This window comes from Eleutherodactylus coqui, chromosome 10 (genome assembly GCF_035609145.1).
Source record: "Eleutherodactylus coqui strain aEleCoq1 chromosome 10, aEleCoq1.hap1, whole genome shotgun sequence".
Taxonomy (NCBI): domain Eukaryota; kingdom Metazoa; phylum Chordata; class Amphibia; order Anura; family Eleutherodactylidae; genus Eleutherodactylus; species Eleutherodactylus coqui.
The window spans coordinates 41,836,004-41,854,153 of NC_089846.1; the positions used below are offsets into that span (position 1 = coordinate 41,836,004).

General features: G+C 43.3%; 1 protein-coding gene across 5 annotated transcripts in view; it reads left to right on the forward strand.

The window, feature by feature from the left end:
- ZMYM3 (zinc finger MYM-type containing 3) overlaps window positions 1–17,515 on the forward strand; it is a 68,502-nt gene extending 50,987 nt beyond the window's left edge. For 4 of the 5 annotated variants that reach the window (XM_066580865.1, XM_066580864.1, XM_066580863.1 and 1 more), the window contains 11 exons: window positions 4,026–4,091; window positions 5,475–5,590; window positions 5,700–5,871; window positions 6,768–6,914; window positions 7,034–7,134; window positions 7,269–7,443; window positions 7,988–8,139; window positions 9,456–9,570; window positions 12,769–13,023; window positions 13,487–13,604; window positions 16,265–17,515. In XM_066580865.1, the coding sequence (XP_066436962.1) occupies window positions 4,026–4,091; window positions 5,475–5,590; window positions 5,700–5,871; window positions 6,768–6,914; window positions 7,034–7,134; window positions 7,269–7,443; window positions 7,988–8,139; window positions 9,456–9,570; window positions 12,769–13,023; window positions 13,487–13,604; window positions 16,265–16,463 (1,616 nt within the window). In that variant the 3' untranslated portion in view covers window positions 16,464–17,515. The remainder of the gene's footprint in view (window positions 1–4,025; window positions 4,092–5,474; window positions 5,591–5,699; window positions 5,872–6,767; window positions 6,915–7,033; window positions 7,135–7,268; window positions 7,444–7,987; window positions 8,140–9,455; window positions 9,571–12,768; window positions 13,024–13,486; window positions 13,605–16,264) is intronic. The other variant, XM_066580868.1, reaches the window with a different exon arrangement.
- The last annotated feature ends 635 nt before the right edge of the window (window positions 17,516–18,150 follow it).

An 18,150-nucleotide genomic window follows, 5' to 3' on the forward strand; every position in this document is an offset into this window, starting at 1 on the left:
GGATGAAGGACCTGTGATGACGTCACAGTCATACGATTCAGAGGCGCAGCTCAGAGCATCTGTGACTGATCACGTGACTGTGACAGAACCTTTCACCTGTAAAGCTTGGGCACAACCAACTGTTGCACAATTTCCCCATTTGTTTTAGTTATTCTATACAAAAGGTTATAACTCATAGAAAAATGGGATAAGCGTTGGTCAGCACTTGGTTCTTGTAATACACCATTTATCATAACATTTCCTCTTGCCTTGGTGAGAGTAAGGTCTCTTAGTTGGGCCATCCCAAAGTTCCCATGCGCATCCTCCAGATCGGATACAGCCTGAACCAGAAGTACAGGGTGGAGCGCGGTAATTTGCTAATTTGGGAGTGAAATAAAAAAATAATGAACTTGTAAAAACTTTATTTTATATTTTATTTACATTGAACAGTAGTGGAATTTACAAATTATTTGGTTTTAAATCTTGTATCTGGCAAATGTTGACCTTCGCTATCCACACACTGCTGCATACGTTTTCTGAAGTTCTCATGCACTCTTTCAAGCATGTCGACTGGTATTCTGGCAATCTCAGCGTCAATATTGTTCCTTAGGTCTTCCAGGGTGTTGGGACGTTTGCAATACACCTTAGACTTCAGGTAACCCCAAAGGAAAAAATCGCATGGGGCTAAGTCTGGTGAGCGTGCCGGCCAGTTAAGATCACCCCTCAGAGAGATAAGCCGTTCAGGAAACGTTTGCCTCAAAAAATTCATGGTAACTCTCGCTGTGTGTGCAGTGGCACCATCTTGTTGAAACCATGTATCCTCTAATTGCATTGCCTCGAGTGCTGGCTGGAAAAAATCCTGCAGCATAGTTAAGTAACGTTCGGAATTCACAGTTGCCGGAAAAAAGTAAGGGCCAATGATGCCTACTGGTGATAAGGCGCACCACACAGTGACGCGGTCCGAATGCAGAGGTCTCTGGTGAACTTCTCTGGGGTTTGTATCGCTCCAGTACCGCATGTTTGGTTTGTTTACACACCCACTGAGGTGAAAATGTGCCTCATCAGAAAAGAACACAATTGCGTCACGAGGTATGGTTGCAAGCATGTCTTCACAAGATGTTCGTCGTGTAACATAATCCCGTGCTGACAATTGTTGGACCACGCACATTTTATACGGGTGAAAATTCAGTTCACTATGAAGAATCCGGTGGAGAGAACGTCTTGAAATGCCAAGAGCAAGTGCCTGCTTCCGAGCAGAGCATTTCGGAGATTGCAATACTGCTGCTCTAACTCGTTTGATGTTTTGTGGTGTTGTAACACTTCTCGCAGGTCCTCTTCGTACAGATGACACATTCCCTGCTGTTCTGAATGCATTTACCCAATTTACAACTGATTGCCGTCCAGGAACACGTCCGCGTGGGGGAACAGCGAATCGCAAACGAAAAGCACGTTGCATTGCAATGATCGAGTGGTTATTTGAAAAATACGCTTCGACACAAAATGAACGCTCTTCACGTGTCCACTGCTTGATGGCAACTGAAAAGCAGCTGCAGACAAACTTCCCATCAGCCACTATAAGCAACGCCCACTCTCCCCTCTCGTCGACCAACAGCGCTGCCACAACCTGCAACTCAAAAAAGCAACACCCTGGAAGACCTAAGGAACAATATTGACGCTGAGATTGCCAGAATACCAGTCGACATGCTTGAAAGAGTGCATGAGAACTTCCGAAAACGTATGCAGCAGTGTGTGGATAGCGAAGGGCAACATTTGCCAGATACAATATTTAAAACCAAATAATTTGTAAATTCCACTACTGTTCAATGTAAATAAAATATAAAATAAAGTTTTTACAAGTTCATTATTTTTTTATTTCACTCCCAAATTAGCAAATTACCGCGCTCCACCCTGTACATCCTCATCTCCATCTCCGGCCAAGAGCTGCAATGGGAAGTTAGCATATTCTGGTTCAGACACATTTATCCCGCTGTCCTGCGGAGGCCTAAGGTTACCCGGGCGTATACCAAACGTTTTTTTTCAAAGTCCCAAAACAGAGGGAAATCACATCCCAATATTACACTGCATCAAACCTCTTACTACTTCTACTTCGTAGGCCACAGTTCCTACCTTGGTCTCTGTGGTAGCCAATGCTACAGGATACACCTTTGTATCACCCTGTATACACATTACACTTATGTGTCTAATCGGTAGATAGCCCCTCGCTATCAGGCTAGCATGGACCACTGTGACCAAGCTACCAGAGTCCAGAAAAGCCTCCACAAAATAATGGTTCACACTTATTTTACGCATTTGTGGCTCAGTCTCTAGTTCTGGTGATGCACTACAAACTGGCTTTGTAAACACTCCATGGGCTCAGTGGTCAGGAGGCACTGTGCCAAGACATGTCCCAGTTCCTGGCACCTCCAGCACTGCAATGGCCCTGGTCTACTTGGCTTAGAGTCTTTGTTAGGGCTGACCAGGCCTTTAGGCTCATAAGTTTTTAGCCCACGTTGTGCTCCTTCTGGTGTCCCCACCACTTCTTCAGCACGCCTCATCCCACCCCCAGCACATGGTAGTTTCTTACCCTAGGTAGGCCGGGAGCTCCTAGTGGGGGTCTGGACGGTAGAGCTCGCACGTAGGTAGTCCTCTGTTGCAACTTACCGATCGACGAGATCCACCAGCTGGTTGGTGTCTGTGGGGCCTCCATGGCCAACCTAACGTTGCAGCTCTACTGGAAGGCCACAGGTATAACGATTAACCACCACTCTTTCGATGATCTGGGTGTGCAGACCTCAGGTTCTAGCTATTTCTTGACCAGGTGAAACAGGTCAAACATCTGGGACCTGGCAGGTTGGTCGGCCCTGTAGTTCCAATTGTGCACTCTCCGGGCACAGACTGCTGCTGTGATTCTCTAACGAGCAAGTATCCTCAGCCTTTACTTTTGCATAGTCGTTATCTCATGCTTGCTGAGGTCATGGTATGCTTTTTGGGGTTCAGATGTAAGGTACGGTGCAAGAACCTCCACCCATTCAGCCTCAGGGAGTTTTGCTCTTTTGGTAGACCTTTCAAACACAGTCAGATATGCCTATATATCGTCCTCAGAGGTCAGCTTTTGCAGGGACTGTTGCACAGGCCCTCTGGCACTTACTGTTGCCGGGGCCCTTTCATCCCTTCTCTCTCGGGGTCTCGCAACAGTCTCCCTTAGCAATGCAATCTGTTCCTGCTGGAACGCTTGTTGCTGCTGACCGTTTGTTTGTATCAGCTGTTTGACGAGTTCCTCCATAACCGGGGATGATGATTGCAGCATAGTCGCAGGCTTCATCCAGGATGTGCGCAAACGTTTAGTCTTTAATAATCACCAGGTATTGTGCCATTGCCCTTAGTAGTCAGGGTAGGTGCCCGCATCCAAACACCAATGTCCGTGTTGAGGTGGGGTCAGCAATGACTCACTGGCACAACAAGTCCATAAAACTTCTGTTTTATTGTAGATCCACATAACAGGGGTTTCAGACGTAAATAACAACACCGTCCCTTTAGCGCACACCATGTGGAAGTGCAGCACTCCGGGTGCAGACAGGACAGTCTCTTCCTCAGATACAAAACCACTTGCAGCTGTCTTTTCGGCAACGGTGATCAGAAGTCCCCACAGGAGTTGTGTGCACTCCTCCGCTCTCTGATGATCACTGCAGGGTATTGCAGTCTATTTATGCCCCAGTAACAAGCTCTGTGGTTTCAGCTGAGTTCACTGGGACCCACAAGGAAGACCTGGGTGAGATATACCCCCCCGTCCCGCAGTTTACCCTTCACCTGTCTACAGGGCCAACCCCTTTAACCACCATAGAGTTATGGTGATGATGGTCGGAGTTGACGTTGCACTGTGTATTGTTATTGCCCAGGTCACTCATTTGGGTAGAACCAGAACTACCGAAAACATTACAATTTAAGTTTCAGCTCGTTTCGTAAGTTTAATAACAATCTCAATTTAAGTAACCGAACAGCATCTGTTATGTTCCTCAGTATTTTAATATTCTTCATACCTTTTTTAGAAGATTTTTCAGAGTTCAACCAAAAAACGGACAAATCCAGGAATTGTGATAAAAGAACAAAAGAAGGTATGTATGCTCGCCAATTTATGTTCCCTTCAACTCCTTTCTTCTTCCTTCTGGGCTTTGTTTACTTTTACTACTTTATCACATTTCCTGGCTTTGGGCATATTTTTGCTGAACTTAGACAACCGCCTTAGGAAACATGGGAATTCTGTCCCCTCATGTCAGTGTGTGTGTTTATATTAGACTCGGTTGATTCTAAAATATGCCGGTACAGAATGTGGAATTTGTGTAATTGGATGATGACTTTCCTGCAGTATCTGCATGTCTAATTGAAGCCATCAGGCAAGCTCTTGTGTCTTACTCCTGTATGCAGTTTAACCCCGCAGATGCTGCGGTCATTACTGATCGTAGCATCTAAGTGTTTTTACTGAAAAATATAAAAACCTTTTCTCCTTATGCAAGGCTTTAACTATTGAGAAAAATGGAAAAAAAAGAAACGAACAAATGCACATAATCAGTATCGCCACATCCATAACAGCCCGTACTATAAAATATTACACTGTTCCAAAATGGCTGTTTTCTGATCATCTCGCTTCGCCTAAACAGAAATACAGAAAATGGTATATACCTTAAAATGGTGCCAATAAAAACTACAAATTCTTCAAAAAACAAGCCTGATACACATCTGTTCACTGAAAAAAAAAAAATGTCTTTATATTATTTGAAAGGGGTAAAACATAAATGCCATAAAAAGCACCAAAAACAGTGGCGAAATAGCCTATTTTGGGGAAAAAAAAAGCTTTTAAATAAGTTATTCGTACTAGAAATTGGTTCCTATAAAAACTAGAACTAAATACAAGGCGTCATAGAGCCACACTGACAAAAAATAAAGTTACGACCGCAGGAACACGAAAGGCGATACATTTACTGGCTCTTAAGGCTAAAATTAGTTATGTCATTAAAGGGTTAAGAATGCACTTAAGGTGACGGAGTTCTGCACCACATATGTTTATATGAGACATAAATTCAAAATCTACAATCAAAAAAGGTTTTGGTGATTTTTTTTGTAAATGTGACTATTGGGGGTGTTGAGGTGTATACTCTCTCTCCCAATCTCGCAGACACGACTGCATGCTGGGTGTAGAGTTGCCTCTGCAACTGTACAATGCCTGGTGAGCACCAACACTATTATAGTAGGACCTGTACCCGATATTTGCCCTGTGCCGTAGAATCGCATGAGCAACTGTACTGCCTAGCAGGCGCATGCATCTGTCCTCACCCGGTGCCGATGCGGGTGTGGGTATACTGGAGCATCACTTTAAGAGCTTGCTAAAGTGCATCAGTTGGGTTCAAATGTACCTTCATTCTGCAAACGTTACTCGGGCTTCTAGATGTATGAATATGCAAATTGATGTTTGTTGTTTAATGTCTCGTTTTCTGCTGCAGATGAGGATTATAAACCACAGATCATTATTCTGCCTATCCCTGTGCCCATATTTGTGCCCGTACCTATGAATTTATACTCTCAAAAAGTGCCTGTTCCATTCTCTCTGCCTGTCCCGGTGAGTATAGCGTTGTCTCTTGTCCTTTGTTCCATACGTCATCTCACGTATCACTCCCATTTAAGTTTGTATAGTGTTGTCAATTCTCCTGCCACTATTATTATGTTAGGTGCCTGTGCCCCTGCTGCTACCCACCACTTTGGAAAATACTGATAAAATTGTGGAAACCATTGAGGAACTGAAAGTGAAAATTCCTTCCAACCCATTAGAAGCTGACATTCTGGCCATGGCTGAAATGATTGCAGAGGCGGAAGGGCTGGACAAATCTTCTGATTTGTGTGGTAAGATCACATTTAAAGGGGAAGTGAACGCTAAGTAAATTTTTAATTACGGACGATGCACCTTTTACACATAACGAGAAGTGCCTGACGTCCTCACCAGCTCGTTCACACTTGTGCAGCCTGCTTAGACCGCACGATTATCGTTCACGTCTTGTTCTGTGTTTCACATCCCCTATGTAAAGTACTGAACAATCAATGTTTAAGGCGCACGAAGCAGCGATGATTTTTATACCGGCTTAAACTGAATGACCAATGAGAATTGCAGGACTCATTTGTCGTTCAGTCATTGGCTCGCGTTTAAACTGAACGAATATCATCCAGTTCTGTCTAAACGCAGCATAAAGGCCCATTTACACGCAAAGATAATCGTTCACAATGTAGGTTTTTCAGTGATTGTTTTGCATGAACTCCTAATGGACACTAATGTCCATTAGCAGATTCTTACCTTTATTCGCATGTAAATGAGCCTCCAGGACCTGTATGCAGAAACAGCAGGTGGTCGTTTCTCTGCATTCAGCTCCTTTGTTCTGCCATAGGGCTGCAAGTTCAATACAATGTCATCAGCAGCTCCTGTGGAGAATACAGCACCATGACCAGCAAAAACAACATGCGGTCTGTGTTATCTTCTCTCCGGCTGAACGATGGCTTTTATGCTCACCTAAAAATCATCATTCGGCTGAACAGTGAAAGATGGGAGCATTTACACACAACGATTATCGCTTAAACGATGGCTTTTGAGTGATAATCGTTGCGTGTAAATGAGCCTTTAAAAAAGCTTAACTTTTCAATTGGTGATGCAACTGTACTGTTAAATCTTTGCATTTGGGAATATATTATGTGGAAATTTGCACTTAAAGGAAGATTTTCACTTCTTTATCATCCCCCTCCTCTTCTAGAGCTTTCCAGTGACCAGAGTGCTGAGGGTCTTTTGGAAGATTGCGATCTCTTCGGATCCACACGAGATGATGTTCTGGCAATGGCTGTTAAAATGGCGAATGTGCTAGAACAACCAGGGCAGGACTTGGAGGCTGACTTTCCAAAAAGTAAATTTTTTTTTTCTTCTTGTTACTTGTATTACAGTGATTTAAGATCTTGTTGCGTGTAAAGTTACATAAGCAGTTTTATAATATGTTTTTTAATCCTACACTTTTTGTTCGTACAGATTCTGCAGATATAAACCAGAGTGTGGATTTCCTGCTGGATTGCGGATTGGTGAGCTCTGATGAGGCTTCCGAGCAAGACGCGGCTCGTGCCGTAAGAAAGGTGGGGGTCCGAAAATGCCTTTTACTACAACGATATAAATGATTCCTTTTCATTTTTTTTGTTTGATATTGCTACATAGACCATTTACTAATTTACATATGCAAAATGATCATTTACATATTCATGCACAACAGGGCGCAAAGCGCATGCTTTTATCAGAAAAAGAGAGCAGCTCCCGGGACTCCCTGCTCAGCCAGCGAAGCAGTACCAATCTCAGTTTTGCCTATGGTGTAAATGCTTGGAAAAGTTGGGTTCAGCGAAAGTATGAAGGTGGTGAGCCCAGCAAAGGAGAGGAAATACGTTTTGGCCGTAAGTAGGAAATAACATACGTCTTTAAGAGTTTTTTTTTTTTTTTCTGCTTGTCTCCCTTGGGGTCTACATCACTGTCATGCCTCCTTTTTACTAGTTGTCACAACAGGTTCTCTGTGGTTACAGCCGTGTCCTCGCCATCAGTTATAGCTGTGGTTATAGCAGTGTCCCCTTCCCTTTACTCTAGTAGTCTCAGCAGTTGATACTTGATTGCTGGAGAACATAGAAGTATCTCAGCCCTTCCCCAAGCAATCCCAGTACTATTGACCGCTCTATGCTCCTCTTACCCACATTGTACGCACTGGGGCCAGCAAGAAAGTTAGTTTCCCGCTAACGGAGACTGCCGTAAGCAGCGACTGTCATCTGACAGCGTTCTTTGTGTGGCAGATGGAATAGAGCTGTCGGTGTCAGCCTGGCTCCGTGCGGCAGTGACCGTCAAGTGTAGGAAGGCCTGGGGAGTATAATGTGGTCAACGGGGATGGTTTTGTTTTGTCCATCCCCTATTTTTGAATGTCAAAAAACACTTTTTGTTTCCTTTGTGCAGCTAAACCCATGCGTATAAAAGAGGACATTCTAGCCTGTACAGCAGCAGAACTTAACTATGGATTAGCGCAATTTGTGAAGGAGATAACGCGACCAAACGGTGAACGGTATGAGCCGGACAGCATTTATTACCTGTGCCTGGGCATTCAACAGGTGAGATTCTGCTTTTGGTTCTTGATGAAAGCCAACAGTCGTCCCCAACTGTAGAAGTTTGGATGGTGCGGACAGACTTGCCAAATGTTTTTGCCATCGTCGGACTAAATAGGCAGCTTTTACCATTACTACACATCTTTGGTGGCAGCGGTTTCCAATCCGCCTCTATGCCAGGAAGTTTCATGCATGTTTCACTCACAACAGATCTTTGGTCGATAGTCTGTGTCGGCAGTAATTAGTGGAAATGTAGGAAATTGACTGTAGCTGCTTATTGACTTGTCAAAAATGCATGAAATTTCTGTGTTGCTATTTAGAGGAATAAAACATTAAAAGTTAAAGGGGTTTTCTGACTGTTTGTTACATGGGGGGGGGGATTAAATATATAGGGGGGGGATTAAATATATAAAATATTAATAAAACCAATACTCGCTTCCTCGTTGCCGCAATGCTCCCACGCTTTCCAGTCCTCTGGTCTTCTATTTACTTCAGCTGCCTGGTAAGGACGTCATCGGTGATGTCCGGTAAACCTGCTTCTATATTAGAAGACCTGGTGACCTCATCCGTCAGATTACTTATATCTAGTTTTGGGCACAGGGTCCAAAACTATGTAAAATAAAATATTTAGGTCCACTTTGGACTATTTCTACTGACCTTAAGCTGATCCCAAGTGATTGGCTGTAATCTGAAGGAACGTAGCAGTAAGTATTCAGTTTTTTTCTGCAGCGCCACCACAGGAGAAAATGGAGCAGTACAGTGTCCATTGAAACCTTATGTGTCAGCTGTGTGCGGTAGGACAGCCCTGGGCGAGTGATGCTCTATGTAACCACAATCCACTCTTGTCAGAAGATGAGGCTCCTGAATAGAGATCCCTTCTCTATTAACCCCTAATTTCCTAATAGGGTATAGGAAATGAGTCCTTTAAACTAGGAAACACATTCAAAATGTAAATTTGCTTCTTGCCCCTCATTTAAAATTTGTGTTGGTTTACTATTTGCTTGAGCAACTATCGGTTCAGGGAAAGCCACTTAACGTTGGCATTTGGGAATCTCAGACCCTTAATTGCTATGCAGACAACCTAAAATAACGGTGTGACTGCATAGATATTAACCAAGGACAGAGAACATGGTGATATTATATACAGGCACTCCAGACCCCCAGATATATACAGTGTGTCCAGAAAACAATGTACTTTATTCTAGTTTCTCGTTCAGTAAAGACTACTAGACCGTATAGATGTGAAGCTTTGTAGCTTGTGTTTGTAATGGTGAGCTGTATGGTTAAAATGACTAATTCTTCTGCTTTTGTCATTTACACAGTACCTCCTCGAAAACAACCGGATGGTGAACATCTTCACCGATCTCTATTATCTGACCTTCGTTCAAGAGTTGAATAAGATTCTGACTTCGTGGCACCGCAGCCAGCCACCCAATAGTAAGAATGGGGCGTAATGCTGTCAGAGGCAGCAGTAACCAATCTGCTTGTGTATTTGTCAATTCGGACTCGGCACATACACTGATCAGCCGTAACATTAATACAACCTGTATAATAGTTCCCCTTGTGCTGCCATAACACCTCTGACCCGTCCAGGTAAGGAGTCCATAAGACCTCTGAGAGCTATCTAGTCATATCTGGCACCAAGAAATTAGCAACTGACTTTTTAACCCCTTAGTGACGGCGCCATCGACTTTCTACGTCCTGCTCTTGCAGGACGTGTATGGAGGGAGATGGCGCCGCTATCTCCCTCCATACAGCACGGGCGTAAGCTGTTTATTACAGCTGACACCCGCGGGCAATAGCTGCGTTCGGCCGATCGCGGCTATTAACCCTTTAAATGCGGCTGTCAATTCTGACAGCCGCATTTAAATCCGTACGGCCCCCCCCCCCCCCCCCCCGCGCGGTGAGATCGGGGGAGCCGTGCAGGTGTCATGGCAGCCGGGGGCCTTTAGAAAGGCCCCAGGGCTGCTTTAGCAGACTGCCTATCAAGCCATCCCCGTGGGGTGGATTGGTAGACTGCCTGTGAAAGAGCAGTATGACGTAATGCTATAGCATTACGTCATACTGCAGGAGCGATCAAAGCATCGCATGTTAAAGTCCCCCCTGGGGACTGAAAGAAAGTGTAAATTTTAGTTATTAAAAAAAAAAAAAAGTAATAAAAGTTTAAAAAAAAATAAAAAAATAACCTTTTGCCATATTTGCAATAAAAAAAAATCAAAATAATAAACAAAAAATACGTGTTTGGGATTGCTGCATCCGTAAAAGTCCGATCTATCAAAGTAATGTATTATTTACCCCGCACGGTGAACGTGGTCCCCCAAAAAAAAGTAACGCCCGAAATGCACTTTTTTGGTCACCCTATCTCCGAGAAAAAATGTAATAAAAGGCGATCAAAAAGTCAACTGTATGCGAAAATGGTACCAACGGAAACGTCAGGACGTACCGCACAAAATGAGCCCTCGCATAATTATGTTGCAAAAAAAATTTTACTTATTGTGCGCAGAAAATGGACACGGAAAATTAATTTTAAAAAGTTAAATTAAATGCCGTAGAAACAGGACGCACCAAAAGATGGTGGAAAGTCGTTTTTTTCCCATTTCTCTCCGCTTAGAATTTTTTAAAAGTTTTCAGTACATTATATGGTACAATAAATAGTGCCATTGAAAAATACAACTCGTCCTGCAAAAAACAAGCCCTCATACAGCGACGGCGATGGATAAATAAAGGAGCTACGATTTTTTTAAAAGGGAGTAGGAAAAAACAAAAATGGAAAAAAGCTCCGTCACTAAGGGGTTAGAGGGAGCCTGTTGCCATCCTTTTTCCGCCCTCTCTGAGAGCAGCATAAGGTGATGGCCGTCTCACTGACTGCAGTGATATGTCTGCTGTGTATACCTGGGAGAACCTTGGATCTTGTTAGTAGGAGCCAGATACACAGGACTAGTTCTTGATGGTCATGAGCTGCAGCTTGCCCTGCCCGTCAGCCACTGATCGACAGCGGTCTCTCTCTGCAGAGTCCGTGGCTAGAGGTGAGTTAGGTGGGGGTAGTTGCAGCTCGAGAACTAGACTTCTATGCATGTGCTACTAATAAAATGGAAGTTTCTTTCAAACTATTGCACAAATAGGTACAGCAGACATATCACTGTAATCGGCTACATTATGCTGCTGTCAGAGAGGGGTGCAAAAAGATGGTGCATTGTGGTCTCCATGGATCAAGCTTGTTTATCCAGCACGTCGCACAGATGCTCAATTTAATTGAGATTTGGGAAATTCAGAGGTCAAGCCAACATCTTGAGCTCTTTGTCATGCTCCTTAGCCATTCCTGAAGACCTGTTTCTGCGTGGTAGGGTGCATTATCCTGCTGTAAGAGGCCACTGACAGGTAATAACACTGCCATGAAGGGGTGTCTTGGGCTGTACAATCGTTAGGTGGGTAAGTGGTATGAGTCAAAGTAACATTCACATGACTGCCAGGACCCAAGGTTTTCTTGTGTCATCACATCTTTGTGCGATTTGCATCTCCAGGTGAGACAGGCACAGATACCTGGCCACCCACATGATGCAAAAGAAAACCTGATTAATCAGACTAAGCCACCTTCTTCCATTGCTTCATGGTCCGGTTCGGATGGTCACATGCCTACTTTAGGCAGTTTCAGCATTGTATGGAGTTAGCATGGGCGCTCTGATGATCTGTGTCCACGCAGCCTCGTACACAACCAGCTACGTGTTCTGGCATCTTTCTATCATTGCCAGCATGAACCTTCTCAGCTAGTTGTGCTACAGTAACTCTTCTGTGAGATTGGACCTAACAGGATAGCCTTCACTTACCACGTGCATCAGTGATCCTTGGGCGCTATGCCGCTGTTGCAGAGTCACCAGCTGTCCTTTCTTGGATCACCTTCAGTAGGTACTAGCCACTGCAAATTATGATGCCTAGATCTCCAAGACCTGCCGTTTTGGAGATCTTAGGCATCTTAATTTGGCTCTTTTAAAAGGGAATCGGTCACGTGCCTAAAGTACTATAAATTAACTTCTAATGCTGTTAGGGCAAATGACAGGGAGCTGGATGCTTTATTTTTCATACTTGTCCGCATTCTGGTTTCCGAAGTGCCCGACTACGAAGTCCGCACCAGATGAAAATCTGACTCTTTCCAGACTTAGCAGACCACACGCACAGGACTCTACAAAGAGTCAGATATTTGTCCGCTGCGCAGTATTTACAGCTGGTCACCACAGGAAGCGGGTGGGTATTAAAAAAATAAATAAATAAAATTTAAAAAAAATATATATATATATATATATACACACACACATCACCCGGTTCCCTGTCACCTTAGGTTAGTTTATGACAGGTTCCTTTAAAAGTAACTAACTCAGATCCTTACACTTGCTAATTTCTACTGCTTACAATAGATCCACTTCCAAGAACTGACTGTTCTCTTACTGCATAATGTAATCCCACTCCCTGACAGGTACCATTGTCACACAATGATCAGTGGTGTTCACGTCACCCGTCAGGGCTTGTAATGTTATAGCTGATCGGTGTATATGAAGTTTGGGGGAGGCGGGCTCTAATAATATATGTGCTGGTGGAGTTTAGACACTTTAGAGTTTCTTCCTGATTTTTGGCCAATTTCAGAATTGATATTATCACGAGTGGAAGAAGAACATCTGTGGGACTGTAAACAGCTGGGCGTCTACTCTCCCTACGTGCTCCTCAACACTCTCATGTTCTTTAATACCAAATTCTTTGGCCTGCGCACCGCGGAGGAGCATATGCAACTGTCCTTTACCAATGTGGTCCGACATTCCCGCAAGTGCACTACCAGCAGAGGAACTTCGAAAGTAGTGAGCATCAGATACTATCCTCCTGTGCGACAAAAGAAAGGCAGAGGTAGGTGACACTGAACACAACCACCCCCCGACAATTCTCAGTTATGAAATGGTCCTCGTTTTAGTTTTGTTTAATGGATTAATCCAGCTAGGTGCTTCATCCTTCAGGTGTATGCACATGGGCAACGTTGTTCTTTTTTTTTTTTTTAACCCTATGAGTTTTGTCCGATTCCCAGACTGATAGAGCTTGCATAGGATAAGAACCCGTTCCTTTGAATAGGTTCATTCATGTGGGCGGTTTTTCTCTTGGATAGTCTGAGTTTGGAAAATTACTGTCTGATTCTTGAACAAACACAGTACATGTAATGTGTGGTATCCCGCACATGGATGGGGTGTCGGTGTACTCTCTGACAATCTCAGGCGCTGTGATAGTGGCTTATATTAGTAATAGCTGTCTGCATGCCTTCATTGAAGAGTTTGTAATATTATGGGAATGACCTTTCTTTGTGGGTTTGTCTCCCAAGAAAGTTTAGGTAAACGGAAGCGTGACGATGATCAGCAACCATTAATGGAGCAGCATGAGAATAAGATGAACCCTCTGCGGTGCCCTGTCAAGTTTTATGAGTTTTATCTTTCTAAATGGTATGAGTGTTTTAATGTAAATTGTGTCCTTCATAACGTACAGGCTCTGTGTCTGACTGATAGTTAGACAAGTATGCTAAAACATCTCCTCCACATCCCCCAGACCTCTGATGTAATGGATCTACTTTAAAGGAACCTTTTTAAAGGGGTTTTTCCATTTAAAAAAAATGATATAGTTTCTCCCCTGTGCAGCATTGCTACCGGTCATCCACTGTGCAGGGCACTGTAGTTACAACCCGGCTTACTTAAAGTATTTCTCCGCTTTGGACCATCTCTGCTTGTTAGAAGGGTCCCGTGACAATAAGCTAATTACAAAGTATTCTATGCTGGGACCCCCAGAGATCACCAGTTATCTGTGGGGGAACCTGGCACTAATTCAGTTTTTCCGCAGGGGATATAAAGTATTACACAGTGCCCGTTCAAATCAATGAACTGTGCTCCTTGTACCTCCTTTTCACTCTGGCCAAAAGATGAGTAGTGATGCCTTCTATCACACTTACAACCCCATTGTGGACATCCGGGTCAGCTGTACTGACAGCTGGCCAGAGGATCAGCAGGGATCCTGAGTGGCAGACCCCTGCTGATCAGCTATGTTATAATGTATCCCAAGGATAGGTCACCTGAAAACCCCTTCAACTGTGGGAATATTTCTCTGCTCCTTGTGAGGATATTAAGCTGAATGTGATTGTTCTCAGTATGAGAAACCAAGTAATCTTGTAGATATGATACCTGTTAATGACTAATAAAAATACATGATGTGACAGCAAGCTTTCAAATCTACTCAGGGGTCTTCCTTAGGCTTAAATGGAATATAAAAGGGAGAAGAAAAAAAAATATATAAATATAATTTATTTGAAAAAAACTATTATATAATATACGCACACATAAAAAGGCACAGACGTGATGTGGTTAACTTGCACTTAAAAAAATACCAGAACAGGATTAGTAGGGGAGTAAATACTTAATTAGTCCACTGGCACACAATTAAGGAAAGAAAGACAGAATTACCTGTGGCTGAGCATTTTTCTAGTCACAGACGCAACATAAAACATATGAAAGTTACGATACTAAAAGGCAACTTCAAATCTCTACATCATAGAGGAACTTTGAGTACAAGTTTATAACTATCTTTGATGCTCTCAAGTACAGAATGAACCTCGGACGGGGCTTTTTGCATCAGTGGAGAATGAGAAATCTTGAACAGAGATAACACACAGGCCTGGTGACCCCTAACACAAATTCAGAGGCCATAAAACTTTCACATACTTATCAGCTGACTAAGTATTTACTCCTCTGCTCATCCTGTTCTGGTATTTTTTTAAATGCAAATTAATCACTGTGTATGTATGTATAGGGGTGTGTGTGTACATATATACATATGTATAGATATATATGTGTATGTATAGATATATATGTGTGTATGTATAGATATATATGTGTGTGTGTTTGTTTGTTTGTTTTGTGTATGTGTATATATATATATATATATATATAATATATATATTCGCTATAACATCATGTATTTCTGTTAGCCATTAAAAGGTATCATATCTACAAGATTACTTGGTTTATCTTACTGAGAACAATCACATTTTACTCTACTGGCTAACATCGTACCAAACTTTTTTTGATTAGCTGAGGCATGTCGCTGTTCTGTGATACTAGTGACAGAGGGAGGACTTCTCATTATCAAAGAATAGTCGTACATTTAGAAAAGTACAGTTGCAAGAGAAAGTAAACCCTTTGGAATTACTGGATTTCTGCATTGGTTATTAAAGTACTGACTTTAACCCTATCGAGATGCTGTCACATGACCTGAAGAATGCAAGGCACCCCAGAAATACTGATGAACTGGAACACATTTGCAAGGAGGAATGGGCTAAAATTCCTTCTCAATGTCGTGTAAATCTTATTTTTAGCTTCAGGAAATGTTTGGAGGTGATTACTATTCAAGTTGATCTATAGGTTGTTGAAGTTGGGGGTTCACTTTTTCCCCTTGCGCTGCGGATGTTTACGCAATGTGCTTATTAGCAGACATAACTAGAGATGAGCGAGTGTACTCGGAAAAGCACTACTCGCTCGAGTAATTTGCTTTATCCGAGTATCGCTGTGCTCGTCCCTGAAGATTCTGGTGCCGGCACGGAGCGGGGAGCTGCAGGGGAGAGCGGGGAGGAACGGAGGTAAGATCTTTCTCTCCCTCTCTCCCGCCCGCTCTCCCCTGCTCCCCGCTGCGACTCACCTGTCAGCCGCAGCGGCACCCGAATCTTCAGGGACGAGCACAGCGATACTCGGATAAAGCAAATTACTCGAGCGAGTAGTGCTTTTCCGAGTACGCTCGCTCATCTCTAGACATAACCCACAAACAGTTTATTTATATTGTGTGCATCAATAATTGGGACTTGGAGAACAATCGGACCACTTTTTATTAATCAGTGGAGGAATCCAGGTAATTCCAAAGGGTTCACTTTTATTCTTCATGCATCTGGGAATGATCAGAATTTCTATAGGATCCTACCAGTCCCTGATTAACATAGGAGATGACAGGTGAAGAGATGGAGTGTTCTAATCAGCGTACATAGGCACAGATATTACTTTTGCACTTTAAGTGTCCTTTTTAGGTGTCCGTTTATATTTTCTCTCTTTTTCTCCCTCCTTCACAGCCCCGAAAGTCTTCGAAATCGCAGCGACGTCTTCTACCTGCAGCCGGAGCGATCATGCGTGGCAGAATCTCCCCTCTGGTACTCTGTTATTCCAATGGACAAAAACATGTTGCAGAGTATGCTGAGCCGTATTCTAGCAGTGAGAGAGGTGTATGAAGAACAGTTACGAGGGGGCAGTATAGGCGAAGACACTGACTAAATGAACGTGAGGGTGGCGTGAACAATGACAAGTTCTAATGGGATTGTAAGCTCACCATCCATAGCATTTTGAACTTCAAGACCAATGGAGAAGCTAAAGGACTTCAGATTTTGGGAATTCATCTACCACAGACTCGAGCACAAAAAAAGTGCTGGACACTCTTCCCCCATCACACCTTCCTGAAAGCTTTATGTTGCAGAGTGATCTATCAATGTTCTGTCCTCACATCCTCTACATCATAGGAGGGCAAGTGAGAGAGGGAGTGGGCTGCCGACTTTTTGGGGTTTTTTTGTTTTCTGTTTTAGAAGCAGTTGGGTTAGGGCCAATAGGACCAGCGTCATGGAGGGCTTTAGTTGTACTCCAAAACATAATAGGCTTTACTGTTTCTGATTGATATGATCCCACCGGTCAATACACTTCATTAATAAGATATCTGTTCCTTCTTAGTTCTTAACTCGGTATTCCTTCCTACTTCCTCTCACTTAAATTCTAGAGGTCTTAACTAGCTTCTTCCAAAACCTCAATTGTTTCTGCAGCGGATGCTAATTCTTCTCAATGCTAGATATAACTTAGATCTTTTCACTGTCCCCATCCTCGGTTTCTAACATTTGCATTGTAATTCTACCATTGGCCAGCAAGTGTCCTTGTAACTCCACTAACTTTCAGACTTTGAGAAAAGACAGGGTTGCAAACTACTTCAGTCTTCATAGTGGGATAGCCTGAACTGCCATCTTTCATGCTTTGTGTTGTCATAGGTGACCAGTCCCCCCCTGTCAAGGCCCTTTTTGTGAAAAGGAGACTGTTTTGTGCAAAATGACGATTGGGCATTTTTTATTTTATTTTTGGGGGGTTTTTGTTAAAGAATTTTTTTTTCCTCTTCTGACTTTTTTTTTTTAACCTGTTCAACCATTTGGCTGCTTTTTCGAATATGTACATACTGTTTTTAATGCGTGTGCCCTTAGCACTCGCCCGTGTTCTCAGTTGTCATGTGCTAGGTCCTGGACAGCCCTGTTTGTGGGAAAGTTTCATTGCAAATAAAAGTTTTAATTTCCTCCTGTGAGTGGATATGCATTCCCTGTATAAGTGTGTGTTGGATCTCGCCAGTCTCGGGCGCGTCTGTGGTACCTGTGGACGAAGAAGTAACCTAGCTGCGGAAGGTGGGCGCTACTTTTAGCATTATTGGACATGCTGTAAAACTGCCACTCAGCAGCTTCTGTAGACCGCAGTGTGCAGACAGCTGCTATCAGCTGGTTTGTGTCTCCCAGAATAACCAGAACAAGGGCACTCTACACCAATACATAGTGGAACTTATTCACTAGTAAAAAAGTGAGTGTTCTAGTATAAATTGGGGTAGAAAACTGTCAAACATGCGCAGCGCCACATTTACTAGGTGTTTTAGACACTTGCAGACGCTTTTTGAGGTATGTTAATGTGACACCATGTGCAAAACTTGACACCAAAAAGGGTACAATATTTGTAAACTAAGCAACTTAAAGGTGATACAAAGTAAGGCCCCCTGTCCACGGCCGTGATTTCGCCGACGCGGTAAATCGCCGGCGAATCACGCCGTCTGAAGCTTTCCACAGTGTTGCTATGGAAAGCGCCGGCCCCGTGTCCACGAGCTGAAAATCATTGCGATTCTCTGCTCGCGGTGAGCAATTCGCAGCAAGTTTAATTGGAAGGGGGA